The 15,586-nt window shown below is 40.1% G+C and overlaps 1 protein-coding gene across 5 annotated transcripts in view; it reads left to right on the forward strand.

Moving 5' to 3' along the window:
• NFX1 (nuclear transcription factor, X-box binding 1) overlaps window positions 1–15,586 on the forward strand; it is a 60,840-nt gene that overhangs the window by 14,921 nt on the left and 30,333 nt on the right. For all 5 annotated transcript variants that reach the window (XR_007518789.1, XM_049897052.1, XM_049897054.1 and 2 more), the window contains exons 5-9: window positions 904–1,009; window positions 4,284–4,355; window positions 9,742–9,881; window positions 13,563–13,662; window positions 13,749–13,966. Coding sequence is in view for 4 of the 5 variants with exons in the window: in XM_049897052.1 (XP_049753009.1) it covers window positions 904–1,009; window positions 4,284–4,355; window positions 9,742–9,881; window positions 13,563–13,662; window positions 13,749–13,966 (636 nt within the window). In the remaining variant the exon portion in view is untranslated. The remainder of the gene's footprint in view (window positions 1–903; window positions 1,010–4,283; window positions 4,356–9,741; window positions 9,882–13,562; window positions 13,663–13,748; window positions 13,967–15,586) is intronic.

Genomic DNA, 15,586 nt, shown 5'->3' on the forward strand with positions numbered 1-15,586 from the left:
AAATGACCTAATGCGGAACCCTGGCAGGAAAAGAAAAAAAAACATCATTTAGGGTCAGAAAAAAGGTGGCGCCATTCAAAGCTAGTAGGGGAGAACCAGGACAATTTATTCAGAGGCAAAGAAGCTTTTGTAAGAGTTACGAAATAAGGTTTTGACCAGTACAGAGGCAAGAGCAGGAGTAGAAGGGGAGATTTGGTGAGAAAGGCACTATATAGGAAGAGTCAATTGGGTGATCAAGTAGAATGTGGAAAATAAAAGAGGAGTCAGGGATGACTCTTAGTTATTTAGTTTGTGTGACTGACTGATGTTGTCACTGACAGAATAGGGAATTGCTTAAGAGGAAGGGTGTGTAAGAGGGAAGATGCTAACTTTGGCTGTAAATGTAGTCAGCTTGAGGTGGTTCAGAAACCCCAAGCAAGATATTCAGAAGATGCCTACTTTCTAGTTATATTATAGGAGAGTCCCCACCATTCAGGAAGTTTATGACCTTCCATCACCCATTGTCACTATTTCTTTTCCCCTTGCTCTCCTCCCTTATTCCCTCTTTCTGATCCCTCCAGCAGATATTCTCACATCAATCCAGGAGCCCAGTACAGAAGGCTTATCTTGTAGACTTTTTACCTTACATTAAATGTGTCCTTTAGTCAAAGTGGCATTTTCATGAGTAAAAATGACTAAAAAAAATCTTTCACAGGTAATCCAGAATTTAAAATTTATCATACTCAGTGAAGCTTTTGATGAGTAGCATTCCGTTCATCTTTTATTTTAGGATGTGGGATAATGTGTTAACTCATGAAAACCATACTGAAGTTTCATGCTGTCTAGCTATACTGTACTGTTTCATTAAAGTCAAGGATGCGGTTGAAGTTTGTACCATTGACTCTCTGATCTGATGTGTTTTAGGGAAGGTAAAGAATCCTGAATGGAGCAGAAATGAAATTCCACATAGTTGTGGCGAGGTTTGTAGAAAGAAACAGCCTGGCCAGGACTGCCCACATTCCTGTAACCTGTAAGTTGGAATGCTAGACTCTTGGGGATTCCTGGTTAGCATGTAACAGGACGGGGTAAAGGGTACCATTTACTGAGTACCTGCTCTGTACCAGGCACTCTGCATAAGTTAACTCATTGAATCCTTAAAACAGTGAATCCGCTTTACAGATGAGGCTCAGAAGGGCCAAGCATCTTGCTCAAGGTCACAGTGTTAGGACATGTTGGAGCTGGGATTTCCAAAGCCATTACTTCTCCCACTATATACATGGCTTCTAAGAAGAAATGAGACTCAGATATTTTATCCCACAGTAATATCTGGGTTCAGGAGGATGTATTGAACAGGCTTCTGCCTGGGAAATAGCAGTTTTCTAGGGCCCTGATAGGCATTGTTTTTAGGATGTGTGTAATTAGCTTTAGAGTGTGTTCAGTCAGCTTCCAAATAAGAGAAATATGCAATAATAGAGAAACAGTTGATCAGTTACAAATAACAGATTTCTACAGGCTTTGACCACAGACTGAGTTTAATTTCTGGATTTGAGTCGCGTAATAGTTATGTGACCTTAGACAACTTACTTCTCTATGCCTCAGTTTTTGCCTTTGTAAAATAAAAGTGATGTAAGTGTAATAATACCTGATAGGATTCTATGAATATTAAATGACTTAATGCACCTAAGAGGCTTGGTATAGGGCCTGGCACGTGGTAAGTGGTCAATGGTAACTGTTGTTTTTATTACCCAAATTTAAGAGTAAAACAGACATCAGTGTTGTCTTGGTGCTTCTACCAAGGCTTTGAATCAGTCCTCCCCAGTTCAGTCATGGCTGAGGAAGGAAAATTGGAACAAACCCAAATTTTTAAAATTTGGGTGAACCAGAACAATAACTGGATCAGGAATAATTATGGATCCAATTCCTGCTGGAAACCTAATCTCCCTCTTACCAAACAAGGGCAGCATATGCTTTGCACAGCAACTAAATCTCTTGCCTATGCGATTTTGAGCAGAGTCAGAAACAGCAGTGCCCCATGGCCAACCACTCCACTTTTAATGTGTGTCACCCTCCACAACCCCAATAATCCAGTCTCATGCATCAGGCTCCTGAAAGGGCTCGATATGCCTGTTCTGAGTCTCCCATTCCAGGCCTTCAACCCAAAATTTGTAAAAATTCACCCATAGTGTAAAAATTTGGGTCTATTCTGGTTTTTCTTCATTGGCCATGACTAAACTGGTTCAAAGCCCTGTCTTCTGCTGCACGGAGCAGAGGTAAATGTTGGAGGCCTGGGGATCAAGGTGTGATGGTAGTGGTGCTGCGAAATTGTTGAGGGGACAAAGCTGTTTCAGACTGGGCTAAACAGCATGGTCAGTGATATGCTGGGCAGTCAATCCCTCATCTCCCCTTGACTGTTTGCGTAGGTCCTTCCTCAGAAACCAGGACTGTTTACTTAAACTACTCCTTCCTTTAGTTGGCATTTAAAGTAAATTCGGTAATGATAAATCAGCCTTCTGCATGGGCTATATTTCCAGAGCTTTCGGCAGAGATGGACCCCTGATTACCATGGAACATCAAAAGTCTTGCATCAAATGTGATGCCTATCGTGTGGTTAATACCATGTCTGAAGGGAAAAGAGGCCTAAAAGCTGCTCTTTGGTGGCTCTGGAAATCCTGCGCTTGACTTAAAAACTGCCTTTTTACTCCCATCAGAACCCTAGAGACTGCTGAACCCAATAGCACCTTTCTGGTCTGCAGCATGTTTGAAGTTTTGGGTTCCTCTCGTTTATCTTTATCAGGACTCAGAAGCCATAGTTGACACCTCTCCCTGTCTAATTTGGGTTGTACCCATAGGTTATAACATTCTCCAGAGCAGTAGTTCTCAACCCTGGCTGCATATTAAATTGAAATCACTTAAGGAACATTTGAAGACACTAGTGTCCAATCTCTGCCTAAGAGCAATTGAGTCAGAGCCTCTGGAGATGGAGTCTGAGCGGCTGTAGTTTGAAAATCTCCCCAGTGTGAGAACCACTGCTCTAAAGGTTAAGAAAACCTGAGATTGAGTCCAGACCTCCAGAAATTTGAAACAACCTGGAGTCACCCACACCCGAACAGCAATTTAACTGTCTAAAATTATTTTAAATATGCGACCATGAAAATTATTTCACCTAAAAGGATTGAGGCATACCATATAAAATATAACTTAGATAATGATACTCATGTTTAAAGAAACCTGCTTAACTTATATCTCCTATGGGTACGGTCTGTCAAAATGGGTCACCTTAGAAGGCTAGAAGTTTGTTCCTGGGTTGTTTTCAGTGTTTAGAGCATATTTGAGATGGTTATTTGAGACTTATCCCAGATGGTTTAGGAGTCACTTGGAAAACCCAGCCAGGCCACCTTATAGGTACACCTGGTTTTTACACCAAATCCTGTTACCTACCTGATTAATCAGAAGTGGCTCCGATTGGCTGTTAATTCCCAAAGGATTGGTTTACCACCAGTTAAAATGCTCCCCCTGCGCAAGAAAAAGTTGTTATATAAGTTCCCAAAAAGTCCTAAGTAGTGGTGTTTCTGAACCAGTATGTGATTTACCAAAGTATCTGCATTGAAGAGAACAGTGCTTATTTGTATATACAAGTTCAGTTTTGTGCTTTTTTCTGTCAGTATCATTACTGTAACATAACCTAGCTCCTCTAAAAAGCATTCTATTCAGCAGTCTAATTCTGGTACTGTAACATACCTAAGCACAATTCTTTTCATGAGCCTCATTTCCCTTTGTTCTTTCCCTGTGTTATTTGCCAGCGTGCTTACTGTCATGTCAACCTTCATTTCACTGTTCCCATGTTATCACATCACCTGGTTATTACTTTACTAGCTGATGAGAAGATATCTATACTTTTCATAGACCTTGTAGATTTGAGCTCTTTGCTCAGTGTGTGATCTTCTAAAGGATTTCATTGGCCATCCTCCCATTCACCTGAATGGCAAGCTATTTTTGTCCCCACACACTGCTATAAAAGGGCTGAGGCCATATTTGAAAATGTCATCTTTGTCAGACCTGATTGAAACCATCATTTTGACTTGTTTCTGGTTAAATTTTCTAATATAATAATTCTGTCAGTTACTTCTGTAGAAAAACATTGTTATTATCTCTGTTTAAACAGTTTAATCAACTTTAGACAAATACAAAAATATTTCATAGCAAATTTATTTGTTGTCATATGCATAGTAGCACCCAGTTGGGACAGCTTTGCTCAGGTTTGAATACATGGGTGTGCTTTACTCATTGAAGCCTTTCTTTTTCAGACTTTGCCATCCTGGACCTTGCCCACCCTGCCCTGCCTTTATGACTAAAACATGTGAATGTGGGCGGACCAGGTAAGTTAGAAGTGCACCCCAGAGAAGACTGCAGTTTTCACATTGATGACTTACTTGTGAATTTATAGAGTAAGAGAGTTATTGTGGTTATGGTGGTGGTAGTGGTCTGACTCATAGCGACCCTACAGGACAGAGTAGAACTGCCCTATAGGATTTCCTAGGTTGTAATCTTTATGGGAACAGATCGCCAGGTCCTTTCTCCTGTGGAGCCTCTGGTGGGTTCAAACCACCAACCTTTTGGTTAGCAACCCCGTGCTTAACCACTGTGCCACTAGGGCTCCTTAAAAGATTAGTTGTTGTGTGCTGTCAAGTCGATTCTGACTCATAGGACCCTATAGGACAGAGAAGAACTGCCCCATAGGGTTTCCAAGGCTGCAGTCTTTGCAGAAGCAGATTGCCACATCTTTCTCCTGTAGAGCAGCTGGTAGGTTTGAACCACCAACCTTTCAGTTAGCAACCCAGTGCTTAACCACTGTGCCACCAGGGCTCCTTAAAAGATTAGCAGGTAGCTATAAATAAATGGTAGACATAAATAGTACTTTTCTGTGAACAGTAGTTTCCTGTGCTGCCACTGGGCCTGTTTTACAATCTTATATGTGATTAAGAAGGTGTATGCCCAATGAGATTACCTATTTCAGGTAATATGCCAAGGCGACAGGTTCTGTCACTCTAAAACCCATTACTGTAGAGTCGATTCCAACTCAGAGCGACCCTGTAGAACAGGGTAGATAGAGTTTCCAGGGAGCAGCTGGTGGATTCAAACTGCCAACCTTTTGGTTAGCAGCCTGTGGTCTTCACCACTGTGCCACCAGGGCTCCTATGTCACTCCAGTGGGTGACAAAACCAGAAATTGAACCCAGGCTTGCTGAGGTCCAGTAAACAGGGACCGTTCACCTGTGCTCAGGGCAGTACCTGGCATCTATGAGGTTATCAGTATTGTTGAGTGAAAGAATAAATGACTCCTGCAAAGATGACAGTGAGCAAAAAAACAGAAAACAAACGCTAATGCAGTTGTGGGGGGATTGAAACTCTTTTTACGTTGCTGATGGGAGAGTGAAATGGTACGACCAGTATGGAAAACAGCATGGCGCTTCCTCAAAAAGCTAAAAATAGAAATACCTTATGATCCCTCAATCCGACTACTAGGCAATGAGACAAATAGATGTATGCACACCTATGTTCATTGCAGCATTATTCATACTAGCAGAAAGATGGAAACAACTTAAGTGTCCATCAACAGATGAATGGATAAACAAATTGTGGTACATACATACGATGGAATACTGCACAACTGTAAAGAATGATGAGGAGTCTGTGAAACATCTTACAACATGGACAAATCTGGAGGACATTATGCTGAGTAAAATAAGTTAGTCACAAAAGGACAAATATTGAATGGTCTCACTTTTATAAAAATTCAAGAATAGGTAGCACACAGAAAGCAAAGTTCTTTGATGGTTACCAGGGATGGGAGGGAGAAGGAATCACTTTCTAGATAGTAGACACTTGTTATTTTTGGTGATGGGAAAGGCAATACCCAATATGGGTGGAGTCTGTACAACTTGTCCAAGATAAAGAAAGACACTGAGAAGTACAGAGGAATAAGGGACACTTTCAGTAAGCGCTATAATATATAATTTTGCAACTACAATAATAACGAAAAAAATATGTGTATGGTTACATAGGTAGACATACATGTATATATACATATGTATGTATAGGAAGGTACATGTGAGTATACAGGTGTGCATGTATATGTATATACATATGGAGCCCTAGTAGCATAGAGGTTAAAGCTCTTGGCTGCCAACTGAAGGTACGGCAGTTCAAACCCACCAGCCATTCCTCAGAAGAAAGATACGGCAGTCTGCTTCTGGAAAGATTGTTGTTACTGTTGTTGTGTGCCATCGAGTCGATTCTAATTCATAGTGACCCTGTAGGACAGAGTGAAACTGCCCCATAGGGTTTCCAAGGAGCAACCAGTGGATTTGAACTGCTGACCTTTTGATTAGCATCCTGATCTCTTAACCACTTCACCACCAGTGCTTCAAAGATTACAGCCTTGGAAACCCTATGGGACAGTTTTGTTCTGTCCTATAGCGTTGCTATGAGTCAAATCATCTCAACAACAACAGGGTTGGTTTGGTTTGATTTTTATGTATAGATACAACAGTCAAGAAATCAAATGACATTGCATCGAGCAAATCTGCTGCAAATGATCCCTTGAAAATGTTGAAAAGCAAAATTGTCACTTTAGGGACTAAGGTGCACCTGACCCAAACTATGGTGTTTTCAGTCGCCTCATATGCATGCAAAAGCTGGACAGTGAATAAGGAAAATTGAAGAAGAATCAATGCCTTTGAATTATGGTGTTGGTGAAGAATCTTGAATATACCATGGACTGCTAGAAGAACGAATAAATCTGTCTTGGAAGAAGTACAGCCAGAATGCTCATTTGAAACGAGGATGGTGAGACTTTGTCTCACATACTTTAGACATGTTATCAGGAGGGACCAGTCCCTGGAAAAGGACATCACACTTGATAAAGTAGAGTGTCAGTGAAAAAGAAGAAGACCCTCAATGAGATGGATTGACACAGTGACTGCAACAGTGGGCTGAAACATAGCAATGATTGTGAGGATAGCACAAGATCGGGGAGTGTTTTGTTCTGTTGTTCATAGCGTTGCTATGAGTTGGACCCAACATGACAGCACTTAACCACAACATGTAATAAACCACATAGAGGGCACAGTTATGGATACTTTGTAGACATAACCAAACACCTCACAGAATTGTTTTACTGGGTTTGAAGGCTTGGGGCCATAGTCTCAGGGGACAACTCGGTCAATTGGCGTGACATAGTTCATAAAGATAATATTCTACATCCTAGTTTGGTAAGTAGTGTCTGGAGCCTTAAAAGCTTGCGAGTGGCCATCTAAGATACAACTACTGGTCTCTACTCATCTGGAGCAAAAGAGAATGAAGGAAACCAAAGACTCAAAGAAGAAAATAGTCCACAGGACTGATAGTCCACATGAACTATGGCCTTATCTAGCCTGAGACCAGAAGAACTAACGGTTCTGACCAAGGACACAGTATAAGGTCCTGGATAGAAAGGGATAAAAATGTAGAACAAAACTCACATTCCTAAAAAAGGCCACACTTACTGGACCAATGGAGACCAGAGGAACACCTGAGACTATCACCCTAAGATACCCGTTAAACTTGGAACCGAAGCCACTCCTGATGGTCACCTTTTATCCAAGTAATAGATTGGCTTATAAAATAACCAATATCACCCTTGAATACTGTACTCCCTTAAATAATTAACTATATGAGACCAAACAGTCAACATTTACCCTAAAACAAAGATGAGAGGCAGGGACAGGGAAGCTAGATTAATGGAAACAGAACAAAAAGAATGGAAATAATGAGAATGTTGGCACATTGTGGAAAATGTAACCAGTGTCACAGAACAAGTTGTATAAAAATTGTTAAATGGGTACCTAGTTTGCTATGTAAACTTTTTCTTTCCATTCTAAGTTCTCTTGCATCACCAGTGCAAGGATCACTGATAGCTGTGAGGTGCTTCTGAGCCCTAATAATGTCTTCATGTGATTTCTGAACCACCAGAGGAGATAGAATTGTGCCCATTTTCAGAGTAATGAAGATACTTCACTGTGTTCACTTATAATTTACTGGACTTGTGGCCTGAGGGTCACACGTAGGGGCTCTGGGTCAGAAAAACCAGGATTTGATCTAGGCTCTGCCAACTGGTTGTTGACCCTGGGAAAGTTGCTCAGTCTCTCTGAGCTTCACTTTCCTTCTCATAAAGTAGAAGTAATAGTGTCTACCTCAGGGGATTGATGTTAGCCATGGTGCTAGGCATAATGGAGCACAACCATTATAGCAGTGTTAGCCGTTTCGCCAAGTACGGAAAAATGGTCATCTGTGTATATATAGGAAACCCTGGTGGCGTAGTGATTAAGTGCTACAGCTGCTAACCAAAAGGTTGGCAGTTCGAATCCACCAGCGCTCCTTGGAAACTCTATGGGGCAGTTCTACTCTGTCCTATAGGGTCGCTATGAGTCAGAATCTACTCGATGGTAGCGGGTTTGGTTTTTTTTTTTTTTTTTTAAGGTATATATAATAGTGGCTTTTAAAAACAAAATAATGTAGTTGGGGTGTGGGTACGGGGTAGAATCACATTCTTCTCACAGGAGAGGATACTTCAAGCTCTAAGTCATGAACCTAAAAAGAGACCTGAAGACAATTATCTCAAAGCACTGGCCTTGTATCTTTCTCTAACCAATAAATCAGTCAAATCAGAATGCTGTCAGAAGAAAACCCAGAATGATTTCCCCACCCTCAAGTCAAAGTCACATACAGTTTGTTCTAAGTCTTATAGCTGTACAAAATGCCAGTGTGCCGGGTCCCAGGAAAATACCATTGTGCTTTTAGTCTGGGTATGTACGTTATGGAAACCCTGGTGGCATAGTGGTTAAGTGCTACGGCTGCTAACCAAAGGGTCAGCAGTTCGAATCCGCCAGGTGCTCCTTAGAAACTCTGTGGGGCAGTTCTACTCTGTCCTATAGGGTCACTATGAGTCAGAATCGACTCGATGGGACTGGGTTTGGTTTTGGGTTTTAGGTATGTTATGGTCACCAACCACATCACTCCAGTCTGTTGGACACTGTGGGAGCTCAAGGCAGAGCTATGATTTGAACCCAAATCTCCTGACCGCCCCCCATCCCAGGGCACTTTACACTCTTGCATATTGTTTAATGAAAACTCAGAGATGAAATCACATACAACGAATACTTAGGAATAGTCTTTTTTTTTTTTTTTTTAGTTTTTATTGTGCTTTAAGTGCAAGTTTACAAATCAAGTCAGCCTCTCACACAAAAACATATATATCTTGCTACATACTCACAATTGCTCTCCCCTTATGAGACAGCCCACTCCCTCCCTCCACTCTCTCTTTTCATGTCCAGTTCGCCAGCTTCTAACCCGCTCTACCCTCTCATCTCCCCTCCAGGCAGGAGATGCCAACATAGTCTCCAGTGTCCACCTAATCCAGGAAGCTCACTCCTCATAGTATTTTATTCTTTACTGCTCCATAAATAGGGGAGAGAGAAAGGCAGGATGAGAAATAAGGAAAGCAAAGGAGGTGAAAAAATGGGGAATTGGAGAGTAGTTGAGGAAATAAGGATTAGAGAAGGGAAATATAGGAAAAGTAGGGGAAATGGGATAGAGAAAGATTTAGTAGGTTCTGGGTCTTTTTTTTAGGTTTAGCAGGTTTTGAGGGGAGGGTTTGAGCTTCAGTATTAGTTTAACTGTCAAATAGGAACTTTTAAACTAATGTGTCCATCTACTGTCTTTACAGGCACACAGTTCGCTGTGGTCAGGCCATCTCTGTTCACTGTTCCAACCCATGTGGGAATGTTTTGAATTGTGGTCAGCACCACTGTGCTGAACTGTGCCACGGGGGTCAGTGCCAGCCTTGCCGGATCATACTGAATCAGGGTAAGTGTGGGCACACCAGCTAATAATGTTCATATACTTTTATTTATAGTTATCTTGATGCGTGTGAATTTATCTCAGACATATAATCACAATAGTTTTTTTAGCTGTAATACCTTGGGCAGAAAGAGCTAGAGATACATTAATGCTTACATGGTTTTCATCATTTTAGTCACATAATACCAGTATAAGTCATTGTCATGTATAATTTGGACAATAGATTAAAAATTTTGTTTAAAAGTAACGGCTTGAAAAGGACCTAGAGAGGCCAGAATAATCTTGAAAAAGAAAAACAAAGTTGAAAGACATAAGCTACCTGATTTCAAGATTTAGAAAGCTAAATAGTAATCGTGACAGTGTGGTTATTGGTGTAAAGATAGCTAATAGATCAATCAAAGAGAATAGAGTCCAGAAATAGGTGTGTGTGTGTGTGCACGCGTGTGTACAGTCAGTTGATTTCAACCAAGGTGCTAAATTAATTCAATGGAGAAAGGAAAGTCTTTTTTACAAATATTGCTAGAACAAACTGCTCATTCCAGGCTGAAGTGGGATATTCTTCTATTCAAGCTCCTGTCTTTGACAGACACCTCAAGATAACGTCAATTTTCTGCCCAGTTGATTGTTCATTATGTCATATAGATCCGTATTTAACAAGAAGTGTAGAAAAACTACACTCCAGGCACTTGTCAAGCTTATAAATCAGTCACAAACCAGTGCCACACTATGGTTCTCAGAATCTCAGCTAGGAGAATAGTGTTTAGAGAGGACAGCTTGAAGTGTTTATAGTCCATGTATCCATCTCCCTAGCCCCTCCCTTCTGCTTTTGCAACTGTTTCTTGATCAGCAGGGATCCTGGGCTACTATGTGTTGGTGCCTTACAGAGTTTTATTTTATTAAATTTCCTTTTGGTGTGATGCTCATCTGTACTGGCACTTAAATAAGGAACAGCTATATGAAATGTTTTGTGGTATACACTAAGGATTTTATATAAGGAACTGTGCTGTTTATTACATAATGTTCTTTTTTAGTTTTGGTTGGGAGAAATTTCTGCCTGGTCTTAGTTCTAAGAATAGTTGTTTTTCCTCAAAGACCATTAATCTCTTTTTATCATGGGAACCCTGTAAAACTGACTTAATGTTTGTCTCTATAGTATGTATTTTTTAGCTGTGGTTCATTCTCTAGCCCTACCATTGTTTTTCTTTTCACATCTTTAAATTTATGTTCTCTTGGGTTTCCCTATGAGCTGCCTCATGAGAATTTTGAGATAGGGTAGGAGTTAAGTATATTTGGCAGTTAGGTCTTAGCAGAGGAAGAGTCTTCTTGATCTGGGCCACTTTTAACTCATGGTTCATATTGGGCTTTTTCTTAGCTAAATCACCCAAAACTTTTACATGGATCTCATAGGTCTCAGTCTCGTCCTTCTTGTTTTTGTGTAGTTCATTTTTCAAACCAAGTCGTAAGATTTTTCGTTTGTCCACATTAAATATCTAGCAAAGTGTTTTGCCCATGTGCATAGTCTATTTATTGTCTCAAAGTATAATTCTTTTAGAACCCCATTCAGCCTTATCTGCAGATTTAATAAGCATGCCTTCTGGGTCCTCGTTCACACATTGATAAAAGTGCTGAACGGGTTAAGACTGGCAATAGAGACCTTCCTGCTTTGGTTCCTTAATATCCTTCAATCATCTGTGAGTCTACCTAACTTACCTGCCTAGCTCATATTTCTGTCTCTTGTGCCTAAGCGTAGCAGAGCTCTTTAGTATTGTACTCAGATTATTCCCGGATTGATCAGGGGCTCCATTTCGTTTTCACTGCCACAATCTTCTGGCCCTTGACCCTTCTGTTCACAGCTGTCTACTCAGTATCTCTGAAAAAAAGCCACTGTTCTGCTTGAGCAGAAACTTAGCAAAGAAGAGCCTGCTTGTAGAAGCTTCCAAGTTGCTAGGGTCTTTTTTTTAACAATTCTTTGATTTCACAAATATTGATTGCATTCCCTGCGTCTATGTTAGTTCATCCAATAAGCCTTTATTGGATGAATGAATGACTGTTAGAGCAGGGGGATGAAACTGCACGTATACTTACCAGAAGATGAGATGCGTATGTTAAAGTCTTGACCACGTCACCAATAATTTGAGGCTTTCCCTCTGCAATGTCCCAGTGAATGTTTTTGGTTCTGATCAATATAATATTTCATGAGCATTATTTCTAATGTTTTGTTAGAAGTATTCTATTTTTTTCTTATTAAATGTATGTGATTTTAAGATTATATATGTTTTTATAATGTGTTTTTCTGATATTCCTATTCTGTGCAAGTAGATAGACAAATTATACTGAGAAAGAAGCATCATTAACTCTGCAGAATTTAATTCAGTTTATACCATTCTAAAAAAAAAAAAAAAAAAAAAACTATTATACCATTCTAGTTTGCATTTATTATGTTGTTGTTGCTGCTGTGTGTTATCAAGTCAATTCTGACTCATAGCGACCCTATAGGATAGGGTAGAACTGCCCCATAAGGTTTTCTAGGCTGAATTCTTTATGGGAACAGATTCCCAGGGCTTTTCTCCCACAGAGCAGCTGGTGGGTTCAAACCGCAGCTGTGCTCTTAACCATTGTGCCACCAGGGCTCCTCCATTTATTATGTAAGCCAAAAACAAACCCAATGACATCAAGTCAATTCCTACTCATAGTGATCCTATAGGACAGAGTAAAACTGCCCTATAGGGTTTCTAAGAATCAGCTGGTGGATTCAAACTGCTGACCTTTTGCTTAGCAACCAGCCTCTTAACCACTGTGCTACCAGGGAGCCAAGTATACTTGCATAGATAATTTTAATGAGATGAAATTTCATTATAAACTGAAAATGTAAAGTAACACTTTTCAGAAAAATTATGTAAGTTGGTGACATTTTTATCAGAAATTTGTTACGTATTGATGCATCAGAAACATAACTCCTTAAAAATAACGTTTATTGCTGACCTCAGGAAATAAAGGAACCCATTATTTTTTTAAACCATGGAAAGCCTGTAGATATTAGACTATATTTCTCTAACTAGCAACTAAGACATCACAAGTTATTGGAAATGCTTTAGTCAGTGTGAATACTCAAACGTGACTACTTCAAATTCAGCAATGGTATAATACAAATTAAGGATTTTATATCATCAGGCAGATTTTTGGATTTCTTTTAGCAGCAGGAACTTTTTCCAACCATTTTATGTGAACTCCAGTATATAAAGCATCAAATCTATGTTGCTTGGGTTGAAGTGAGGGTGGGGGAACCCAGGCATCAACCAACCCCTCCACCACTACCATCAGCTTAACGTCCATTTTCTGAGAACCCCAGGGAACTTCAAGATCCAGGTTGAAAACCATGGCCTATGGACCAGATGATATTGTCTTAATTTAGGCGATTGATTCACTTTAATGCTATTCTTGTGCTGTAGAGGGTCTAAGATAGTGACAAGGGCCTAACAAGCCCTTTTTTCTTTCTTCCTATGGTAAAGCTCTTACTTAGGTGAATCTTAGACAGAGCTGCTGTATAAACCACGCTCATTTCTGCATTAGGTCTCAGCAACACTCCAGTGAATTGCATTTTGCGTTCCCTTAAAAAATGAATTGTTTTGACTATTAGAAGAACCCACACAGGTTACTGATATTTTGTTTTTGAAATTGTCTCTCAAGTATGCTACTGTGGCAGCACCCCCCGAGACGTATTATGTGGAACAGATGTAGGAAAGTCTGATGGATTTGGGGACTTTGGCTGTTTAAAGATATGTGGCAAGTAAGGTTTTACCTTTTTTCTCAATAAGAGTAAAGCTGCATTTTATGTAACAATTATGTAATAGTCTGTTGTGTTTTTTTCCACAGGGACTTGAAATGTGGGAACCATACATGTTCTCAAGTGTGCCATCCTCAGCCCTGCCAGCTGTGCCCACGGCTCCCCCAGCTGGTGCGCTGTTGCCCTTGTGGCCAAACTCCTCTCAGCCAATTGCTAGAACATGGAAGTAGTGGTCGGAAAACGTGCATGGATCCTGTCCCCTCATGTGGGAAAGTGTGTGGCAAGCCACTGCCTTGTGGTTCCTTAGGTAGCTATTGGCCTAAAGTTGGCTTTACAAGTACTAATGTAAATCTTTGGCAGTAATGATTACTTAAAAGTGTTAAAATAGCAGTACAATATCAGGCTTATCTAAATATTATGGTCAGATTTGTTTAGGTGTTTTTTTTCTTTCCTCTTCAGAATGTACTTGTGAAAATGCACATTTGCTCAGGTGATCTCTCTTACTTGGGTGTTTGATTGCCAACCCTAGGCAGCTGTGGTGAGACGCTGTTCCACGGGGAGCTCTGATGTCTCCACACAGTACAAATTCCATGTATCCTCTTATTAATCCAGGGTTCAGCAAGTATTTAAAAGCATTTTCATATAATAGGAACATGCTAAAATAACTGTGAGTGAGACGTTTAAGGATTAAAATGCTAGGTGCAGTAAAACTTCAACCGTTTGAACCACTCAAGGAATATCATTATAGCTAAGTTTTCCATCTATCTGAGAATAACACTTCTTATGCATCGTCTTATGTGGATATTTTTCTAAAATTTACATTTTCTTATTTCCTTAAACAGTAATTACTGAGGATAATTTCTTTCCCATTGTAAACTCAATCATTTTCATGAACCTCAGTTACTACGTTATACTGAATACAGAATGCCCTTGGGGCCTGCTGAGGTAGCTCAGGCTGTTTGCCCCATACTGCTGTGCAATTTGAATTATTTCATTTGCTTATTAAATCTTGTTGTTGTTTACTATCAATGCTTTTAGCATACTTGTGTGCCCACCTTTAATGACTCCCCCTTACTTCTTCTGATTTGTAGCTTTCTGGTTACTTGGATATGGAAACCAGAGAAAGTCTGTTGCAGTCAGCTCTACACAAAGTGATAGTCTGAGTTTCTACCTAGGACTTGCTGAGGCAGTCCTTGGGGAATGTATGTGTGCAGTTGTGTAATGACTTAATACCATCTCTTCTGAAAGAGTGCTCAAACGCTGTGTGTTCCGGACGATGAGATTATTGGACAATTGAGTCAGAATAAGAGAGGTGTTCCCATAACCATACACACCTCTTAGGTAAAGCTAGAATTTTTAGTTTTGGTTTCCATTTTTATCGAAAAGAGAGATTCCACATTTCTCCCAGGTACCAACAGGAGCTAGTAGAAGGAGGCTACTAAATCCTTTTTCTCAGTTTGACTTTAAATTATGTATAAAGGAAAAATCCTCTTTTCTCATATTTTAATATATGTTGTAGTTGGGTTAGGAAAACCATTAGTTCTCTGTGGCTGCTGTGGAAAAGTATCTGCATATAAACCCTGTGAAACAGAGGGCAAATTCTTCTAAATCAAGGAGGATAGTAAAGTTCTTCCCCTTTCAAGAAGCACTTAGTCAGCTTTATAAGAATTTAGTATATAATGACTAGAAATCCTACCTAATGCTAAAGTATCTTGTTGACAATGAGAGAAAGAGGAAATATGAAATGAATAATACAAGGAGACTTGAGCAAGAGGAAGGCAGGAATTGTTAGTATGAACAGGCCTTGGGGTGGGACGAGGCCAGCTCAAGGGATTAGAGGGTAACCATAAAGGTATAAAACCTCAGCAGATTTTTAAACGTGGAAAACTTTAAGGAACTAAGCTGAATTGGAACGAGAAACTCAAAG

The sequence above is a fragment of the Elephas maximus genome, chromosome 9 (assembly GCF_024166365.1).
Source record: "Elephas maximus indicus isolate mEleMax1 chromosome 9, mEleMax1 primary haplotype, whole genome shotgun sequence".
Taxonomy (NCBI): Eukaryota; Metazoa; Chordata; class Mammalia; order Proboscidea; family Elephantidae; genus Elephas; species Elephas maximus.